General features: G+C 40.0%; 1 protein-coding gene across 11 annotated transcripts in view; it reads left to right on the top strand.

Annotated features, from left to right (window-relative positions):
* Window positions 1–20,804, top strand: part of PCDH1 (protocadherin 1) — a 166,952-nt gene that overhangs the window by 28,520 nt on the left and 117,628 nt on the right. For 7 of the 11 annotated variants that reach the window (XM_072145643.1, XM_072145641.1, XM_072145639.1 and 4 more), the window contains exons 2-3: window positions 12,027–12,847; window positions 15,235–17,427. In XM_072145643.1, coding sequence (XP_072001744.1) covers window positions 12,053–12,847; window positions 15,235–17,427 — 2,988 coding nt within the window. In that variant the 5' untranslated portion in view covers window positions 12,027–12,052. The other 4 variants (XM_072145646.1, XM_072145642.1, XM_072145645.1 and 1 more) reach the window with 4 other exon arrangements.

The following is a 20,804-nucleotide window of genomic DNA, read 5'->3' as shown; positions in this document are numbered from 1 at the left end:
ACCTGGACTTGGTCCATCCAATAGGCAGCAAAATGAAGATGAATATCGGCACTCAAAGACTCCATCCAAAACCTGTATTTTTATTCAAATGACCACTGCAACATTTTGACTCCTCAGGTCTGGAGTCTTTCTCAAGTACATCAATACATCAATAAACCCATTAATAATTTTTGGCCTATAAAGCAAGCTTAGGGATCACATACAAAGACAGAGATTTTGGTTGAGAATGCCGACTACAGGCAGTCCCTACCTAAGAACAACCGACTTTCAGGCGACCCCTAGTCACAAACTGACCTCTGGATGTTGGTAATTTACTGTACTTTAGGCTTCAATAAACGGCTATTAGTTATCAAAGGTGTCTGTAATGAAGATCAATTGTTAATCCTGGTTCTTATAACAAGCTAACACTTTTAAAATCCAATTGCCACAAAGACCAAAAAAATTTTGTCTGGAGCTACAATTATAAAATATACAGTTCCGAATTACATACAAATTCAACACAAGAACAAACCTTCAGAACCTATCCTGTACGTAACCCGGGGACTTCCTGTACTGGGTTTTCATAAATGGGAACAATGTGCAACACAACCAGAGTTTTGGTGAAATGGATATTCTAGCTAAAAATATTTTTGTTTAGAAATGTTGATGTTTATAGCGATTATAATTGTAGGTAATGAGATGCTTCGAAGGGAGAACATGTTCATGCTTACTATGTGTTGTTTTTCCCTCCCTTTTTTTTTTTTCTTTTTTTTTTTTTTTTTTTTTTTTTGTGTGTCGACTACTCTTGGCAGTAAATCTTGAAAGTGTACCGAGACTTAAGAATAAATGGGGTTTGGTTGCATAGAGGGAGCAATGCATCAGGAAGTCAGGCGTACCAAAGTGACTTGCTGAAGTGCAAAACCACTTGATCAAATGCCCCATCAGCTCCATCTCTCCGCTGCTCACAAGGCCCGTGGAGCGTTGCCGTTCTATCTTCAAGAAAGAGAAGTTCATAGACGGTGACACAGCGATGCAGAATGAATCCGGAGCCTGTGTACTGCTCGCTACGACATGATGTATAGGCTGACACTCCGCTCTGTTGTGCTGAGACTTCACCTTTTTACCCTGACCAAAAAAAAATCATCTTCTACAGGTTTAGCCAACATCTCCCATAAAAATGCTCCAAAAGCGTAATTGTGTCTAGTACATTTGTACAATATTCATTATTATTTTGCATATCCCTTGCCTTTTTGCACAGTGTTTCGAAACAATGATCTACTGAAACCCTGGAGACTTCCCTCTGTAATTTGTAGCACCTGAGATCCGGAGAAATTGTGATATTCACAAAACAGCAGGAAACGAGGACTAAATCCCATACATCTGCCGGCTGGGGAACATTGCTTTTACGGGGTATAAATTGGGCAGATTGGCCATTTTGACTTGAGACGTGACTTGCTATGAACAAAAGCAAGCAGCACATCTGTCACAATGACGCTCTTACCTCTGCTGGGCGCAAACAGCAAATTCCTCTGTATGTAACCATTTTACTGTGGTTGAAAATTCCTAAAATCATTGATATTTTTCATATTTTGAGAAAATGTTGCTGGGTTTATAGGTGCAAATGCTGGAAAATACTGCAAAAGTTTGAGTACCTTTCAAGTATTAGGCTGTAAAGATCTAAACGTTTGAGCTACTCTAGTTACTTCATTATTTATATGGAATCTGGCATAAATTGACCAAATGAACATACTAGTATGCTATCAAATGGTTAATACCCGTATATACTCGAGTATAAGCCGACCCAAGTATAAGTTGAGACCTCTAATTTCAACACAAAAAACTGGGGAAACCTATTGACTCGAGTATAAGCAGAGGGTGGGAAATGCATTGGTCACAGCCTCCCAGTATATAGCCAGCAAGTCCCCTGTAGTATACAGCCTGCCCAGCCCCTGTAGTATATAGCCTGCCCAGTCTTTCTCCGATGCTTCCTTGGGTCCTTCGGTCCTCTTTGGATTCTTCCGCTCCTCTTCGGGTCTTCGTGCTTGGCCGGCACTCAGAATTACGTCCGCTGCTTGCCGACGTCATTGTTTGTGAGCTGCCGGCATCGCGAGGGGACCCGAAGAGGATCCATGGCGGCATCAGAGCATCGAAACAAGCACAGGACCTACGGGTGACGTCAGAAAGTTGCATTTTGACAATTTTTGTTTTTTCTTGACTCGAATACCATTCGAGTTAGTGTTTTTGAGAACAAATTTTGTGCTGAAAAACTAGGCTTATACTCGAGTATATATGGTAACTTCCAGTTGTTTGTTTCCTGGTCCAATGTGGTGGCATCATCCAAGAAATAAACTTTGAAACGAAACCTAAAATGGTTGTAAGACTCAAGGAGGTTGGGATCTCCACAATGAAATCAAGCTCAGAATTGATGGTCCTACTTTTGGGAAGTCTCCAAAATTTTGAATTAAGTCAATTACGGTAGAGGAGGCATTTTGGGATGGAGAGAGCTTGACTTCAGTTGTGAGCTTCTCTGCCTCCACGACTTTATACAACAAACTTGCATCTCACTTTACAATGGTCCATGAAAGAAACTTGGTCTGGAAGCCATTAATCTGATTGACAATATACTAGTACTGACTTATTAGGTAAATTTCTTCTGAGCAGTTCTCTTTAAAAGATAATCTTTGTGTTTCCATTGAAATAAGTTTTTATCCATGCTGCCCAACAGACCCCATTGGTGCATTTTTGGTGGGGACTTGGTTATAACTATTGTACTACATATTCCTTCAAACATAACTGAGTATATGATGGAAGCCTCCAATGAAGATGTAGAAATGTGTGCCAGGAACCTTTCCAAACTTGGAACCATAGAAGGCTTTCTAGGTCTCCTAGAAGGGATGGAGATGGATAGATGATGTTGTGCAGTAAAGAATACTTTTTTTTTTTTTTTATATATATCGTTGTCCGTCCTTCTATCCGAAGCAAATTTAGTGCCAGTAGATAATGTAAAGGGTCACTGGGATTCCTCTTCCATCTACAATTTCTTGCCTTTGATTTTTGTGTGTGACACAATGCTGTATAATTGATGTGTGTGACACAATGCTGTATAATTGGTGTGTGTGTGTTTTTTTAATTTTATTTTTTGTTTTTTATTTTTTTTCTGTTGGCCATAAACATTAGAAATGGGACACCCTTACTTGTGTCCAATATATTCCCCCCTCTGGTAGCAATTGTTTGTGTAACTTTTTGTTAGTGGCTCAATATATTTATACAAGAGAACAAAAAATAGGGAGGTGGGGCTTTCAGTGTTTTTATACTGACTGTAGAGCCAGTTGGTCCTTGGTAAGCTCCAATTCTTATTGAAATGAGCATGTGTGCTAAGACTGCAGCCGTAATGAGGGAATTAGGATATCATTATGCCTGAAATGGACTTTACACTAGTTAAACAATCGGCCTAATTTCCATAGATCTTCCTTGTCCCCTCTGCTGTATTGTGATACTAAGTGGCCCCACAGGATCCCGTCCCTATTGAACCCTTCCCATGGAGCTGTGTGTGGTGTTGGTCCTTCCAGTTGCTAAGTTTATATGTACATTACATTAGCCAATGTGAATAGAGCCCCCCAGGGGATCGCACCATTCACAAATACATCACTTTTCACACCTCTTGTATTATTAATGAGATGCTACATTCCCCACCAATTATTGGAAGTGAATGACTTTGGTTGGGTTGCAAATTATTGTTTATCCTACTCATTGACTTTCGATGTGATGGTCATTCACACTTTTATTTTAGGGTAGATGTAGGCAACAGAACTTTTTATTTTTCTTATTTTAGAGGCTGGTCAAGGAACAACAATTGATGACCTATTTACCTCTATTCACAAGTGTTTTTTTTTTTTTTTTTTTTTTTATTTTAATTTTAATAATGTTTTACATGAAGGTATTAATATAAAATAGGCGGTCCCCAGGTTAAGTACAAGATAGGTTTGTATGTGAGTGGGAACTGTATATTTTATAATTGTAGCCCCAGAAAATTTTTTGGTCTCTGTGACAATTGGATTTTAAAATTGTTGAATTGTCATAAGAACCAGGATTAACAGTAAAGCTTCATTACAGACACCTGTGATAACTGTTACAGCTGATCATTGTAGCCTAGGGCTAAAGTACAGTAAATTACCAATATCCAGAGGTCCGTTTGTAGCTAGGGGTCGTCTGTAAGTCGGGTGTTTTTAAGTAGGGGACCGCCTGTATAATATATATAATATATATTGTAGCAATGTAGGTATTTTGTTTAACAGTTTTTTTTTCTGCAAAAACTATACCCTTTAAATTGTACTTCTTAAAGGGGTTTTCTGGAAATAGAAGAAATCTGCCATGTTTAAAAAAAAAAAAAAAAAAAAAAAACTACTCTCCTAGCCAAGGGTGCAACTTGGTTCGACTCCTTTATCTAGACAGCGGAGCTGCAATACTGGCATCAACCATGGTCATGTGTAGCACTGTTTTTGGAAGAAGGTTGTTTTGCACCAGAATTTGAAAGGAAATTATGTGACTTTTGTCCATAGGCCATTTCTGGTATTGCAGTTCATGTCTAAGAAAGGGAAGAGGGAAAACTTTACTTTTGGAGAAAATTCTATAATGTAGAATGATTCTTTTCTAGAATAGTCCAGGCAGATTCCTCTTGCTTGAGGAGTGATTGCTGTTACTGTTGCAATAGCCAAAGGTTGTATTGCATAATAAGAGTTGTTAGGTTTCGGTTCTCCTCTGAGGTCACGCATAGATTACTGCATTGTAATATCATTAATGATTATTTAGCTTTTATTGATCTCATTTCCACCATGACTGGTACAATGGGTCTCGTCTGGCAAGTCAGTCGGCTAAAAAAACCCACGTCACCGCAGCACAGGACACATGTAACACTGAGTCACATCTCGTAAAATGACATGAGTGCGCTGTAGAGAATGCTGCTTAGAGGGGTCGCTTCAAATGGACAAAACTTGAAGCTGAGAAGATTGAGATACAGTTTTGTGGGAAAAAATTCCATATAACTCGTCATTTCACTTACATGAGGGCCCTCGGGCACGGTTTGAACCACCCGGTGACTGACCTGACTGCTGCAAATAACAAATTATACTGCATGTTTTCCTGCAAAACTATAAATCAATCTCCTCATGCTCTATAATGTGCTGCATGCAGATGGTACATGGTGTCCTATCTGCTCAGCTCCTCCTGCTCTATAACATGCTTCCTGCAGATGGAACACTGCTACTCTATTACATCCTGTATGTAGGTGGGACACTATGGAAAAATTGCTTGGCTCCTCTTGCTCTAACATGCTGAATGTAGACGGGACACTATGGACAATCCGCACTGCTCCCCCTGCTCCTCCATCCTACAGATGGCACACTATGTATAGCACATTCTGCATATCTGTGGTGGAGCTGGGTGCCCCCCCCCCCCCCCAATCTTAAATAAAAGACCTAGATGGTATTTTTAGTCCTCAAAACCCCCTTTGATATGTTGCCTAGCACAAACTTTGTCTTCTATAGAAAGGGAACTCATTAGATTTACTATGCGGTGTGGTACTCTTATTTCTTCTTTACCCTGATGAATGGTCAGACCTTGTGTTGTTACTGAACACAGCGGAGAACGGTTAATGGTGTTACGTTCGGGTCAGGTGACATTGTGAAGAACGTGGAGCTCAAACTGGCAGAGAAATAGCTGTTATTGGCGATGTAGCTTTTTACATGAGTGACCGCACCAGATCAATAATGAAAATATATGCACATTTTTTTTTCTCTTTACTTTTTTTCTTTACTTTTAATAATGGCATGGCAAACTGCATTTGTGTTACATTTATGTTGGGTTTTCCACGGTTTGTACTGAATTCCTCCTTTCCTTGCACAATAGGGACAGAGAAGCCCTTGTCCTATTAGACTTCATGACCCTAAGGGAATCTCCTTAATCCATCTCTCCTCACCTAAAACTTCCTGTTCTTCTCCCTCTCGGAGGATTGTAGTCCGTACTTGTCAGATGCAGGTAGTTGTGGGATGAAAGGCTCTTTTGATTAACTATTCCTATGTTTGGAACGACAGTCTCCTTTTAAAGGGAATGCGAGTGGTCCTGTTGATACTTAGAAGGAAGAGGAGATATAAGGAGAAGTGATGGGGGAAGGTGAAAGGTTGGTGTGGTCTATAGCTTAACAGAACCTGCTTGTGTGCAAACAATAGGACCATTAAGGACCTAGAGACCAGTTGATTCTTTGATTGTATAGACTTCCTGCCTTTGTCCTTTCCAAATCCTTAACTTCTTCACCCCTAAACATTCCTAAGCACTTTCTTTTAGAGACTGGCCTTCTTTCCATTAGAACATCTGATTTATAATGGGCATTTTTTTTTTTTTGTCTGGAAATTACCACGATTCCCTAAAATAAGCTCACAATGTACGAGCATCGTCCATGGGTTGCATTGACTTGTGTGGAGTCATAAAACAACCATGTAGGTGAAGCAATGAGCTGCCCATGCACTTATGATAGGTTCTTGATCTTCACTTGCACCATCATCTGGTGTGTTGGAGAGTAGAGGCACCACCATATATGTTGGATAGTTAATGGAGTTGGTGGTCATCCGTCAAACAAGGAATGCCACTTCCAGATGGACCGATTTACGGTAGTTAATAATGTACTGACCATACGACATTTTTTTCCTGGACTAAATGTTACTCTGAGACCTGGTCTCCTGACCACATGGTCTCATGTGATGGAAGTAGAGTCCCTGCTTTCTCCATAGACAGCGGCACCATATTGTCATTGATGACTGTGATGCCAGGACTCTGGGTCCTCTTCAATCTCATTACTTGTATTTTAGACTATAATAGTAGTGGTTGCTGGCCAAGAATGTAGAAAAAAAACTGGATATGTTAAAAGAACACCCCAGTCAAAGCTAACTGATTGAATATTTCATAGTGCAGGGCCTGAAGGGAGGAGCTTGACTAATTTTCATTGTATCCCTAGATCCTAGAGTTATTCTCCTCCCTTAAGGTCCTGCACATAGTAGAATTCAATGAATCGTGTTTGACTCTAGTGTTCCTTTTCAGTTTGTTCCTTTTTAACTTTCTTCCTTGAGGTAAGCTACCACCAAAGTGCGGCCAATATTTACTTTTGTGTATTTGGGCCTAAGTAAGGATTTCAAATCGACCCCTATCTTAAAACAAACAAAAAAACCCCACAGGAATTAAAGGACATCTACCACCAGGATGAAGGATTGTAAACCAAGCACTGTGACATACTAGTGTGTGCCCCCTCTGGCAGGATCTGCTCTTCTTTAAGCATCTTATGCCCTGTTTTTTTTAAGAAAAAATGCTTAAAGAATATGCAAATGAGCCTGAGGGGCTTGGGCTCTATCAACACCTATGAAGCCTGGAGCCCCTCAGGCTCATTTGCATAATTTTAAAAGCCTTTTTTTTGTTAAAATTAAACAGGGAATAAGAAAATAAGAGTGGATCTTTTCAGAGGGACCACACGCCAGTATGCCAGTGTATTTAGTTTACAATCCTTCATTTTGCTGGTAGATGTCCTTTAATTTAATAATTTTGTTCGACCTAGTGGGCTTGATTGAACAAAAACACCTTAAATTTAGGGTCTTTAGTCACTGGTTGCTGCAGAAAAAGAGGATTTTTCTGGAAGTCGTGCACATCTCCATGTAGGTCTCATCACCGAGGTTGTTGTGATGTTTCTCCAAGGACCGCGTTGAGAGAGCAATCTCATTTTATGTGATTATCCATATGATTATCACACCTGCACATTTCCTGTGTAATCTGCATTGATAATATGAAGGCATTCAAGGCCATATTTTTTTTTTCTGAATTGCAACGTCTCGGTTGCTTCTGCAGCAACTATCTGAATAGTTATATATTACACAGGGTTTTTGTGATGTCTTCTATTGCGTTATTTTATGGTAGTAAAATATTTGTATTAATATGTACAATGTAAGCTTACAGTATTATGGCTCCTTCAAATCCTTGTGTGTACTTGACTACTGAGTGATCTTTTATTCCAGATTGTAGATGCCGGTGTTCATTGGTACTAAAAGATAGTTTCAAACTATTTAAAGGGAACCTGTCATTAAAGTGGCGTAAAAATCAGAATGTTGTCTAGCAGCTTTACACCTAACAGATCAAGTTTCTTTCATAGCCCAGCATGATTCTAGAAAATCAACTTTGAAATGTAAAATGGTAGTATAAAGTCAAGGAGGCGGAGAGTTTAACAGTGAAGTCAAGCTCTCCCTGCCTCTGACCACTTCCTCCTGTGACTTGCATCGTGCATCAGACTGGAGATCTGGTTAGTGATTTCTTTGGATGCAGGACCCTCAATTACATTGGAGCCTTTCAGACTGGGTAAGCTTCAATTCTGTATTAAACTCTCCACCTCCTTGACTTTTTACAACAAATTTACACTCCCTTCAAAGATCTAGATGTTCTGGGTAATGCCACCACCTTGGGCGATGAAAGAAATATGATCTGTAAGGTGTTCTGCTGCTTGACAACATACTGGTAGTAGTTTATTAGTTATATTCCTGCTGACCGATTCCCTTTACGGTTATCCCTAGTGAAGAGCCTTGGGGCCAATATACACATTAAATACACATTAAATTTAGCTAAGCCTAATGAATTTAGTGAGGTTTATGGAAACCTCCAGGTAATGCTTGAACAAAGGATGTCAGCTACTGGTGTACCAGAGGATGGTCCTATGGTAAAAGACACTTTGTGGAGTTGACTGGAGCAATACGGTGATACTAGGATTATTCACAATCCTGGCTGCTTTCTTCTAAAAACAGTGCCACACATGGTTTGTGACGGTATTGCAACATGGCTCCATCTATGCATTGGAGCTGCACTATTGGAACAAACCATGGTCGGGTGTGGAACTTTTTTTCAACCTTTGGACAACTCTTTTAATGAATTATCAGGGATGTCTATTCTACCCAGTGTAACAGTCCTTCCTAGGATGCTATGTTATTACCACTGAAACCTTCACTGTCGAGAATTTCCAAGGCTCCTGTACTTGTGTACATTTAAAGGAGAAACGCAAGAAGGAGGAATCGTTCCGGTTCTAATTCTTTATACCTGACGTGTTTGCATGTATATAATCGTATACACAATGTGCTGACATCCCCATAGTTTTATTCTTCCACCCTACAGGACCAGTTGCTCCGGTCTCTTCCAGCAGTCTCTGCATTGTGCATGTAATATTCTCCTTACACATGTAGGTGGTAGAATTACTCTGCCCGCACCGTGTCCGCCTTTCTATTTGTTTGTTTCTTCCTTGGCACTTGTTGCCCCCTCTGCTCCTGCTCGATGTGTCGCAGCCGTGGGAGCCTCTAGGGTTCCTATTATATAGCACAAAGCCCTGGATTTCAGGCTGTCACACAGACGAGGGAGGCACAAGCTCCAGGGGAGGGGACTGGCGAGTAACACTTCAGGAACTGCTGGCTCGCTTGCTCCTTATTGTAAGGTATTGCTTTCTGACTTTATCGTCGGAGATATTCAAGCAAACTGGGCAGATAAGACTGAAGGTTCCTTCCCCCCCCCCCTCCTTCTACTGGAAGTAATATGAGGAAAGCGGGAATACGTGGAAGTTGCTTGGGATTCCTCCGCTTGCACCTGTCTTGGATCTCGGTGTAGAAGCCGGTAAAACCTGTTGGGGAGGGCAAGGAGCCCAGTGCAAAAGTAGGGGGTGCTGAGGCTTGTAGTGCTATCACTGATGGGGAAACTGCGTTATCAAATTGCCCCAAACTGATGTTTTTTCCATCGGTAAGAACGATAAGAAATTTTTGGATATGTCTCTTGAAAAAGAGTCTTTTATATTTCACCCCCCCCCCCCCCATGTCATTTTGTGTAGGTAACAGCAGCGTAGGTAAGGCATAGGTCATGTGTTTGCTGTTGCAGAGAGAGAGTCCATAGTCCAGCAGCTCTTGCTGAAAACTTTAACCTCATTACTGGTGGTTATTTTCCATGTGTTATTCCAGTGAAGAAAGATCTGAGGTGGTTGTACCGTGCCAAGAAATGAATGAGCCCAGGGCTAGCCTGCAGGTGACAGTCACAGCTTGCTTTCTCCGGATCAGGTGCGGTAGTGAAAGGCTGTCTAGCAGGTAACCGTTCTGAGATTTGTGGTTCCACCGCCATAACTTGTGAGAGAGAGGGAGAATGGGAGGTGCAGTTCTTTTAATTATAATTAAAATTTCATTTTTTTTTTAAATGTTTGCCCTCCATAGGCTTACTCCGGTATTGCAGTTCATCCCTACTAACTTCAAGGGGATGTCTACTTTTTAGCAAATTGATAATGCTTGTGTAAGGAAAAGTTGGTTGAGTCTCATACAATTTTTCAATACGTTTTCTGTATCAATTCCTCACCATTTTCACGATCTCTGTCGTGCACCTGTGTGACATCACATGACCATGGACAGATTTCTATCCACTGAAGTGAACATAGAAGCTTTATATAGCAGCACAGCAAGCAGAGATCTAGAAAACCATGATTGGTACAGCAAGTATATTGGAAAATTGTATGACTTTTCCTTACACAAACCATGTCAATTATTTGCTTAAAGTGGTCAACCCCCTTTTAAATACACGTTCAAACAGCGCCAAAGTTGCCTATGAGTTTTTTGGTATTGATTATTAAACAGACAAGTCCAAAGTAAGAAAACCTTTACCATCCACCTGGATTGGAGTTGGATCACAAGTATATTATTGAAGGGACCCCACTGATCAAAAGAACATGGAGTCCTGGTGAAGGTTGAATAGCGGATGTAATGCTGCACAGTGTTCAGCTCCATTAGTTATTAAATTGGGTATTTTTAACTTTCCCACCTTTTAGGCCCTACATCTGTCTTTAGTTTAGAGTTTCCAGCCCCTGTCACACAGCTGTAGTGAATTAAGTGGTCACATGCATGTTGAAGGGTGGAGGGGGTAGGAAACCCCCATGCTTTGGTAGGATTTGCATTTGTTGGGCATTTGACATATCAAGATGGGACAACTCTTTTAAGCCATTGACAAATTGGGAGAAATCGCAACAGAATCGTCCACAACATGTCAATTACTGCTGCCGATTCAGGTTGCAATATCTGACCCTTACAATGCAAATGTTCAGTCTCCACCTCCTTTGTCTCGGCAAATTGCTTTGTAAAAAAAAAAAAGTCTGATCCCTTTTACAATGTCTGTCCGTCCCCATCCTTAAAAGGGGTTTGATATTTACCCCTTATACTAAAGAGTCATTGGAGGTCTAGGCACTGCTAACCCCATTGGTCACCTATTCTAACTATTGGGGTCTTAGTGATGATATATTTCCCCCTCCATCTTGTAAGTAATAGTTTTTTTTTGTGTGTGTGTGTGGCCGCCCACAAAAACAAAATCCTTAGCTTTTTAGTTGTTGGATCAAGTTAGACAGGTTCATGTCCAGCTTTGGTGTTGAAAGATCTGAGTAAGCAGTTTCTTCTTGAGAATTTTTAGGTGTATAACTGGTTTTGTGTTGGCGTTTGTGTGTTCGGGGTATTTTTTTTTTTCTTTGTCCTCGATAACCTCCTATGCTATATTTTTGAATGAACATGACAATATCACATTCTATACTAGGAACACTAGGGGTTCTGTACTAGGAATGTGGGTTCCTAGTACACAAGGAGGTCTAACTTCATTCCTATAATCCTATCATGGTTGAGTCACTATTGATCCAGTATTCGGCATGGTATCTATTAAGCCAGTTTTCTAATCTCACAGGTGTGGCTTTCCTTTATGTTACATCAGGGACACAATTGCTAGGTGTATGTGACAAACATTTGAAAGGGGTGTGTATTTTATTTTTCCTTGTCCTTTTACCTGGACGGTGTGACTAGTCAGACAAAGCATTTCAATTGGGAACCAACACCTGCATTCCACAGCAGGGTGTCCGTGACACGTTGTGCTGTTTAGCATATCAGTGACTGAAACTCTTCTCTCATTGGCTTGCATGTTTTTCTGACCTTAACCTTGTTTCCCTTTTTATCTGCCTTTCCTTACAGAGTTGCCATACCTGTTGAAACTAAGGATGAAGAGAATAGTCTTCTGCTTTTACACATGGCTTCTCCTCCAGCTTCCTCTTATTGCATCTTCCACCCAGGTGAAATACAAAGTTGAGGAGGAACAACCACCTAATATATTGATTGGAAGCTTGGCTGCTGACTATGGCTATCCTGATTCAAAGCACCTTTATAAGCTGGAGCTGGGACATCCGTACCTCCGTGTGGATGGAAAGACTGGGGATATCTATACCACAGAGTTTGCCATTGACCGAGAACATCTCCGTGAGTGCCAGAACTTGTTCCCAGGCCAGCCATGCTTTTTGGAGTTTGAAGTGTCCATGACTGATTTAATGTCCCCTGTTCCAAGACTGCTAGATGGACAAATAGAGGTTTTGGACATTAATGACAACACGCCAAACTTTGCCTCTCCCGTTCTAACAATCTCCATTCCAGAAAACACCAATATTGGAAACCTTTTTCCAATCCCAGCTGCTACTGACCGTGATTCTGGAGTGAATGGAGTGGCTTCTTATGAGTTGATTGTGGGGCCGGAAGCACATGAACTTTTTGGACTGCAGGTGGCCGAGGACCAGGATGAAAAGCAACCCCAGCTCATTGTAATGGGAAATCTTGACCGTGAACAGAGGGATTCATATGATCTTACAATAAAAGTCCAAGATGGCGGAAAGACCCCAAGAGCTAGCAGTGCTTTGTTGCGAATCTCAATCCTTGACACCAATGACAATGCACCGAAGTTTGAGAAGATGGCTTACGAAGCCGCGTTACCTGAAAACAGCCCAATGGGACACTCTGTACTCCAGGTAAGCAGAACAAACTTAATGTTATTACCCCTGTTTAGATTTGACTCTTTCAAGATACCTTTTTATAGATAAGTTCAAGAGCAGAAGACACTTTATCAGCATGCGTACCTGCTTTCCATCAGATAAGTAATTAAAGTATATGCTGTGTGTCTAATGGAGTGGCTCTTCCTTTCTGCTCAGGATTACAGCCGGAGGGAATTAAGCAGTCATTGGATGAGGATGTTTAATGTAACATCTACAGCAAAGATCAAACAAACTGGCTTTTTTTTTTTTTTTTTTGTGTAGACTTTCCTAAATCTACCCATTCATGACTTTTTATTATTGGCTTATTATATTAACCGGGTAAAACGAAGAACACCCGTCCTCAAAAACCCAATTCTCCAATTATAGAATTACTACTAATTGTTCAAATTTCCCCTGGCCGTGTGTAATTTGTGTTATGGCTCAGTTATGCAGATAATTTACAACCAATATATGAAATCACATTGAAATTACCTTTTTGGAGACCATTGCACACGAAGCCACGGTAGGGCAGTATCTGGGCAATTTGCCAGTTCACCGGCCTATAATTTCGCTGGGCAATTTTGATTTTTAGCAAGCCTCGATTTCTCCCCATTTTTAGATGCCCAGAGGGATCGGGTCATTTGCTTCACTCTAGTAAATGGAATTTTTTTTTTTTTTGTCCTTTTACACTCAAACTCACGTAAGAGGTTTAGAAAGTTCAAAGACTTTAAATCCTCCGATGTAGATGCTTCTCAAAACTGTACAAACTGCGTTTTTAATAATCTTATGGTAATTAATATGAGTAAATTTTATGTTACTACAAATTTTTTGAAAAACTTAACCCTGGACTAAGTATTCTAGTCTTTTCCTGGTAGCCACATAGGGGAAAACCAGTTTTGTATATTGTACAATTTCTGTTCCTTTCAGCATTAGCTTCTTCCAGGTGACTCTATTGCAGGATGTTTTACATTCCTTTTAACTTGGGTTGTAGCTTGACAAGAAACTGGTTGGGTGAGTTTTTGTGAAGGTGGTTTATTCAGTCCAATGCAGGGAACGACTACAACTAGAAACTGGATTTTTTTTGTTTTTTTTTTTCCTTCCTTCACATGACCTTTTGGTGATTTTCTCCTATTGAAACAAATTGGATCTGTCAGTATTCCAAGTGTTCCACAAGTTTTTTCACATTCAGTTCAGGTCAAAGGTCTCTAACCTTTTTATTTTCAGGTCCTTATTTCAAAGTGAAACTTCCCATGGTTCCCAGCCTAAATAGGGCAACTGTAAGACATAGGATCATTTGGCAAACATATGTCATCCCCAACTACCCCCAAAGTATATACTCTCTTGTTTTTTTTTTTTTTTTTTTTTTCATAGAAAAATGGGGGTGTAGCAGTGGCCTGACATGTCTGTCAATGCTATTCATCTGGAAAAATGAAGCGGTTAATGGTTTAGAAAAACATAGCTGCTTTCTTGTAGAAACTTTGTACCACTTTTCATGGACGTCAATGGGATTGAGCTACAAAACCACTTTCTTTGACCCTTTATTTGCTTAGACAACAGTCTCTTGGCGACTATAGCGTTGTTAATATATGCATTAGCCGATCCTGTCAAAATCGCTGGATGGCGCAAGCAAATATTGAGGTGTATTTCTAGCATTAGTAGATCAACTTCTCATAGATAATGGGATTGTTGAATAAAAACTTATTATGAACTGTAGAATTTTATATATGCTTATTTTATAAATTCTGGTTAGCCTTTCTTGTAGAATTCCCATGTGCCCTGTGTGATATACAATCTTGAACTGAGTTGAGCGTGTCTGAATATAAGGACTTCGCAGTTCACTGGCACATTGATCTGAGCTGTGTCCCACATTTTAATTGTAGTCGCATTCTTTTGAGCTAGTTCAAAATCACGCCTGTCACGCTAGAGTGACTTTGACACCATCAATATGTGATCAAAGCAAATCCCTCACACTTCATGGCTGCATTGACCTTTTACCAGATATTCATTTCTTAGAATTGATTCTGGGTTATCAAATCTGAAAAACATAGCATTGCTGGTTTTTTTTTTTTTTTTGTTTGGCCATAGTGCAATGTGGCCTAATGTGATGGAAGATTTATGGTGTTGCGTTGTGTTTAACAGAAACCAAATACCTAATCGGTCATTTAATCTATTATTCACAGCACAATGAAGACTAAATTTTAATTTTCATGCAAAGTCTTTATAATTGTATAAATTTTAGTTTAATTAATGTTCGTTCATTATAGCTTCAAATTGTGATTATAAAATCCACCTTGGCCACATTTGAAAATTTCCATTTTAACCATTGAAAAAGAAAATGTATAAATATATTTTTTAATAATTAAATTGTCTGTCTTGTTTTTCAGGTTAAAGCCAATGATTCTGACCAGGGAGCCAATGCCGAAATAGACTATGCCTTTCACCAGGCCTCTGATACTGTACGACGGTTGCTACACCTAGACAGGTCAACAGGTCTCATAACAGTTCAGGGTCCCATAGATCGTGAAGATGTTGGAACACTGCGATTCTCTGTAGTGGCCAAAGACAAAGGATCCAACCCAAAATCTGCACGCACTCAAGTCACCATTACTATTCGTGATACAAATGACAACAAACCAGTCATTGACATCAGAGGTTTTGGCCTGGTAACCCATCAGGATGGTGTTGCAAATATTTCTGAAGATGTACCAGTCGAGACACCGGTGGCCTTGGTACAAGTTTCTGACGTTGATGAAGGTGAAAATGCTGCTGTGACTTGTGTTGTGGCTAGAGATGTTCCATTCCAGCTGAAGCAGGTCAGTGATACTGGAACAGACAGCAAAAAGAAGTACTTCTTGCAGACCACAACACCCCTGGACTATGAGGCCGTGAAAGAATACACCATTGAAATTGTAGCTGTTGACTCTGGTAATCCTCCTCTTTCCAGCACCAACTCTCTTAAGGTGCAAGTAACTGATGTGAATGACAATGCTCCTATCTTCACCCAAAGTTTGATGGAAGTGACCTTCAAAGAGAATAATTCACCGGATGATATTGTGATGCAAGTTAGCGCAAGTGATGCTGATAGTGGATCCAATGCTCAGATATCTTACTCCATACTTGCAGACCCCACAACTCGTGGCATCTTCTCTATCAACCCAGACTCTGGTCTGATTAGGGTTAACACCGTTTTGGACCGGGAGGCAGTAGAACAGTACAATTTCCATGTGGTAGCTGCAGACAAAGGAACCCCAAGCTTAAAAGGCACCGCCTCAGTTGTAATTACTGTCCTAGACTGCAATGACAATGATCCAAAGTTTATGCTTAATGGCTACAATTTTTCAGTAATGGAGAATATGCCAAGATTGAGCCCTGTGGGTATGGTTACTGTCATAGATGCAGACAAAGGTGAAAATGCTCAATACCATCTCACAGTAGAACCTGACACTGGAGAATTTGTCATCCAGAATGGGACCGGTACTATTCTTTCCAGCATCTCCTTTGACCGGGAGCATCAAAGCACTTACACCTTCCGGTTGAAGGCGGTGGACGGAGGGGACCCGCCCCGTTCTTCCTACGTTGGAGTGACTATTAATGTCCTTGATGAGAATGATAATGCTCCAGTGATTGTGGTACCATCTAATAGTTCATATTTTTATCTAACACCCTCTACTCCTCCAGGTACACAAGTCAACAAGGTACGGGCTGAGGATATGGACACAGGTGTCAATGCAGAGCTTCATTACACCATTGCTAGTGGTAATCCTTTTGATCTATTCCAAATAACTCCTGCAGGAGGTGAGGTTACCCTAGAAAAACAAATTTTAAGAAAGCATCACGGTCTGCATCGTCTAGTAGTAAGGGTGAATGATAAAGGAAAGCCTTCCAGGCATGGCACAGCCCTGGTCCATTTCTTCATTAATGAAACTATGACAAACCAAACTTATGTGGAGACCTTACTAGGCCACAGTCAAGACACTCCATTAGACATTGATATTGCTGGAGATCCAGAATATGAACGTAATAAACAACAGCGGAACATTGTCTTTGGTGTAATTGCGGGCATCATGGCTGTCATCCTTGTTATCGTTGCCGTTGTTTTGGTCAGATATTGTAGACAGAAGGAAGCGAAGAGTGGTTATCAAGCAGGGAAGAAGGAAACAAAAGATCTCTATGCCCCAAAACAGAGTAATAAAAACAACAAAAATAAAATCAAAGCAAAGAAAAGCAAGTCTCCCAAACCACCCAAGCCTGTAGAAGAAGACGAGGAAACTGGGCTACAAAAGTCTCTTAAATTTAACCTGATGAGTGACTCTGTTGGAGATAGCCCAAGAATCCACCTACCTTTGAATTACCCACCAGGGAGCCCAGATTTAGGACGTCATTACCGTTCAAACTCTCCCCTGCCATCCATCCAGCTTCAACCACAGTCCCCATCTGCCTCCAAGAAACACCAGGTTGTGCAAGACCTGCCAGCCGCCAATACCTTTGTTGGCACTGGGGACAACAATTCCACTGGCTCTGATCAGTACTCGGATTACAGCTATCGGACCAATCCCCAGAAATACAACCATAAGCAGGTAGGCGATTACTTCCTACATGAGGCGTCCAAGGATGGCACTCTAGCATGGACTGACGTATGGTGAGGCCTTGTCCTCTATTTAGGGGTTGGATTAACTAAGCCAGTGGGGATGGTGGGCACAATGATAAAACTTGCTCCTAATTTTCCATTTGTTGGGGTAGTAGTTTATACATTGAATTGTTGCTGTATTCAACCAAAGAATTTTTCAGTGTACTTTCAGCAGCACTTCCTAATATAGGCTCTCTGTATTTGTACAAGTCCAGGGAGCCTCTTTATGTTCTTTATAGGTAAATTATGCATATTATAGTAGGATGGGCTGGAATTCCACTGCTAGCTGACACTTACTAAAGATTAATTAAATTATATTCAATGTATTGGGTTAATGTTGTGAGCTGGCTCTCACTCTATCCTCATAGGATAAGGGTTCTACGTTAATTGTGCTCGAGTTGTTGCAGTATTTCATTCTGTTTTAATGAAGGGGGGGTAGGAGTTTGTCATGCGTTGCAATTAATCATTCTAAAATGCGACTTAACTTTGCTTGGTGACTTCTGCCTTGTTTTTACTGCATGTGATAAAGCTTGTGCCTTTACTTTGGGCTGTGAGCAGTGGTCTCGTTATGGGGTTCTTCTTGCCAAGATCATCGCCATGTCCAAGGTGGCTTTTGGCAGGAAATTCCTTTCTTTGAGTGCCTTGTGTGCAGTTCAGGCTGCTAACTTTGATACTAGAGATTTTTATTTCTCAATATTTTGCATGGTTTGTCTCCTTGTTTTACTCTTTCCTACTCTATCCACCAACTTTTCCTAACCAAATGCGTCTTCCTCCAACTACTGATTGACACAATTGAGTTGTTGTCTCAAACAAGTCGCCAAAGCTTTTAGGTCTACTGTGCTACACTCTGCCTATTCTATTGTTCGAGTGTAAACAAAGGTCAACCCATTTACACAATTAGATACCCTTGTTTGCCCATTGTCTAAGATAATATAACTTAAAGACATTGGGGAATTATCGTAGAGTGCTTAAGAGGTGAAGAACAATGCTAGTGTACGTTTGACCTTCGAGAGATGCATGATGCAGTACTAACCCTCTCTAGCCTCTTTATAACCGCACGTGACTGCAACATTTCCACCATTAAGCCAAGAAAGATGCCTGCGTGTCCTGAGCTACTCAATAAAAACACCATAGAATTGAAATTCTAATGAAGTTTTAGTTTCTATACAAAAGTTCTGAAGTGCAAAGTTTCCTCCAATAGAAAAAGCTAGAGAGACTGTCGTAAAACTTTTTCAAGGAGAGTGATAAAAGGGCTCTTTGTTACCTTCCCAGGGCATTATAGGGTGGTGAAAAAAAGCACAATTAAATTGTATCTTAACATACCATATAAACCCTCTTACTAGTGCCAAGGTGCCCTAATGTTTAATGATGTTGCGAATGGGAAAACTTTGTAAGTTTGAAGGCTGGTGCCTTTTCGAGCCAGTAAATATGCTGGATATTATAGCTTTGTTTACTAAAGCAAACCTTTTATGTATGTTAATAAAAATGAAGGATTATAGCAATGTCTAAAACGGACTGAATTTATTCGTTAAGGTGCTGTACTTTATATGCACCAAATTCTGGTTTGCCTTCACGGCACCAACTTGAAATGTGTATTTTTTTTAAATTCTATTTTAATATTAGATTATTTTTGTGTTTGATATCAATCTAGGCAGGTACAAAATTGATCACAGAACACATGTAAAGAATAACTCCTGGCAAAAAAGTCCAAGGTTGCCCACAAAGATGTTTCGGCCACCTTTCCCGTATTTTTTTTTTTTTTCTTTTCACGGCTTTTTGTCCTGATTTAAACCTATTTGTGGAACATTCATACCTAGTCCACCCCCTGATGGATATGTTACAGTATTCATCAGAAGGATTTATTTAGACTTGAAACTGTAATCAGGGGGAAGGGGAAAAGTGCGCTTTTTAGATTTGCCAACCAGTGGTAAAACTTACAGTATACAGTTAAATCATTGAAAGCCTTAGACTGAAGATCATAGGATTGGAAGAATTTTGTCCAGGGAACCTGTAAGCGCTCTACATCTTAAGACTTCAAGCCAGCAGTAATTTAGATTAGGTGATTCAAAGGGTTAATTGATGCGTATAAATTTTTCTTTTCTACAAAAGGCTCAGGATTGGTTATAAATACTTAAAGAAATTAAGAAACTCTTCATGGATACCCTGGCCTCTGTTACCATTCCAACATTTCACAGGTCCCCTGACTCAGAACTTCCTGGTCCCACAGGAAGTTCTCATTCAGCCAATCACAATTCGAGGAAGGCCAACACTGCAGTTGGGTGTTCTCTGCACCCAGAGTAGTTAATGTTTTATTAACAACATTTTTTTTTTTACCCGATTCTGAGCCCCTTGTTGAAAATTATACCCCCTTTAAAGATATGTTGTTTTTTTTTTTTTTTTTATTTCAGTTAAATGGGTCTAAATATATGGATGAGAAAAGGTTACTGGAAGCGAAATTTTATTTGTTTTTAATGTCCCTTTTACTTCAGAATTGGATAATTTTAAACGGATCAACATATTTTTTATTTTAATTGGTGAACATAACTTTAAATAACTACAGTATTATATGTAAAAAAAGAGAAAAAAAATAACGGATGGCCGATAGTTTTATGCAGGCTTATGCACCACTTTGGGTTTCTCGTTCACTGGAATGTATATAAAGAAAGGGTTAATACGTTTGCACATAAAGGAATACAATCTGCTCCTTACACATTCTGTAAGCAGCGTCACTTGTGTCTTATTTTTATGCGATTTGGAAATGGCACCTTTTTTGTCTAACCTCAGTTTATCTATCTACTTTGTACACTGAACACTGTGAATATCGTTTGTTTTGTGAATAAAGTTTTTGTGCTTTTTTACTATGAATTTCAGTGATTTTTATTTTGTCTTTTGTTTTTATGTTTTGTGTGTGTTGTGGTTTTTTTTTTTTTTTTTTTTTTTTTTTTCCCCCTCCCCTCTTCATGTGTTACTTCCGAATGGAAGAGGGATTTTCAGGTTAGGTGAATTAGATGTGGACTTTAAATATGGAATGAAAACTCCCCAGAGGCTTTCCTGAGTGCCTGGTGAAGCATGCAGCGCTTTCCTTAGTGTCCAACTACTGCAATTATGGAGGGGGGAGAGAGGAAGGCACACTTAGAAGCATATTAGTGGGTATTATAGGTCTTTTCACTTGTAATGGAAGCGATCCTAATGGACAAAATGCTAATTTACGGAATGCATTTTGGTTTCTATAAAACCCAAGACTTTTCTGTTTATGGAGAGATTAGTTTGTTTTATTGGCAGGTACAGTACAGATTGCAGAGAACAATTGCCTGATTCTATACTCGG

The sequence above is a fragment of the Engystomops pustulosus genome, chromosome 4 (assembly GCF_040894005.1).
Source record: "Engystomops pustulosus chromosome 4, aEngPut4.maternal, whole genome shotgun sequence".
Taxonomy (NCBI): Eukaryota; Metazoa; Chordata; class Amphibia; order Anura; family Leptodactylidae; genus Engystomops; species Engystomops pustulosus.
Note: the sequence above shows the minus strand (reverse complement) of the source record. Positions and strands in the feature narration are given on the sequence as shown.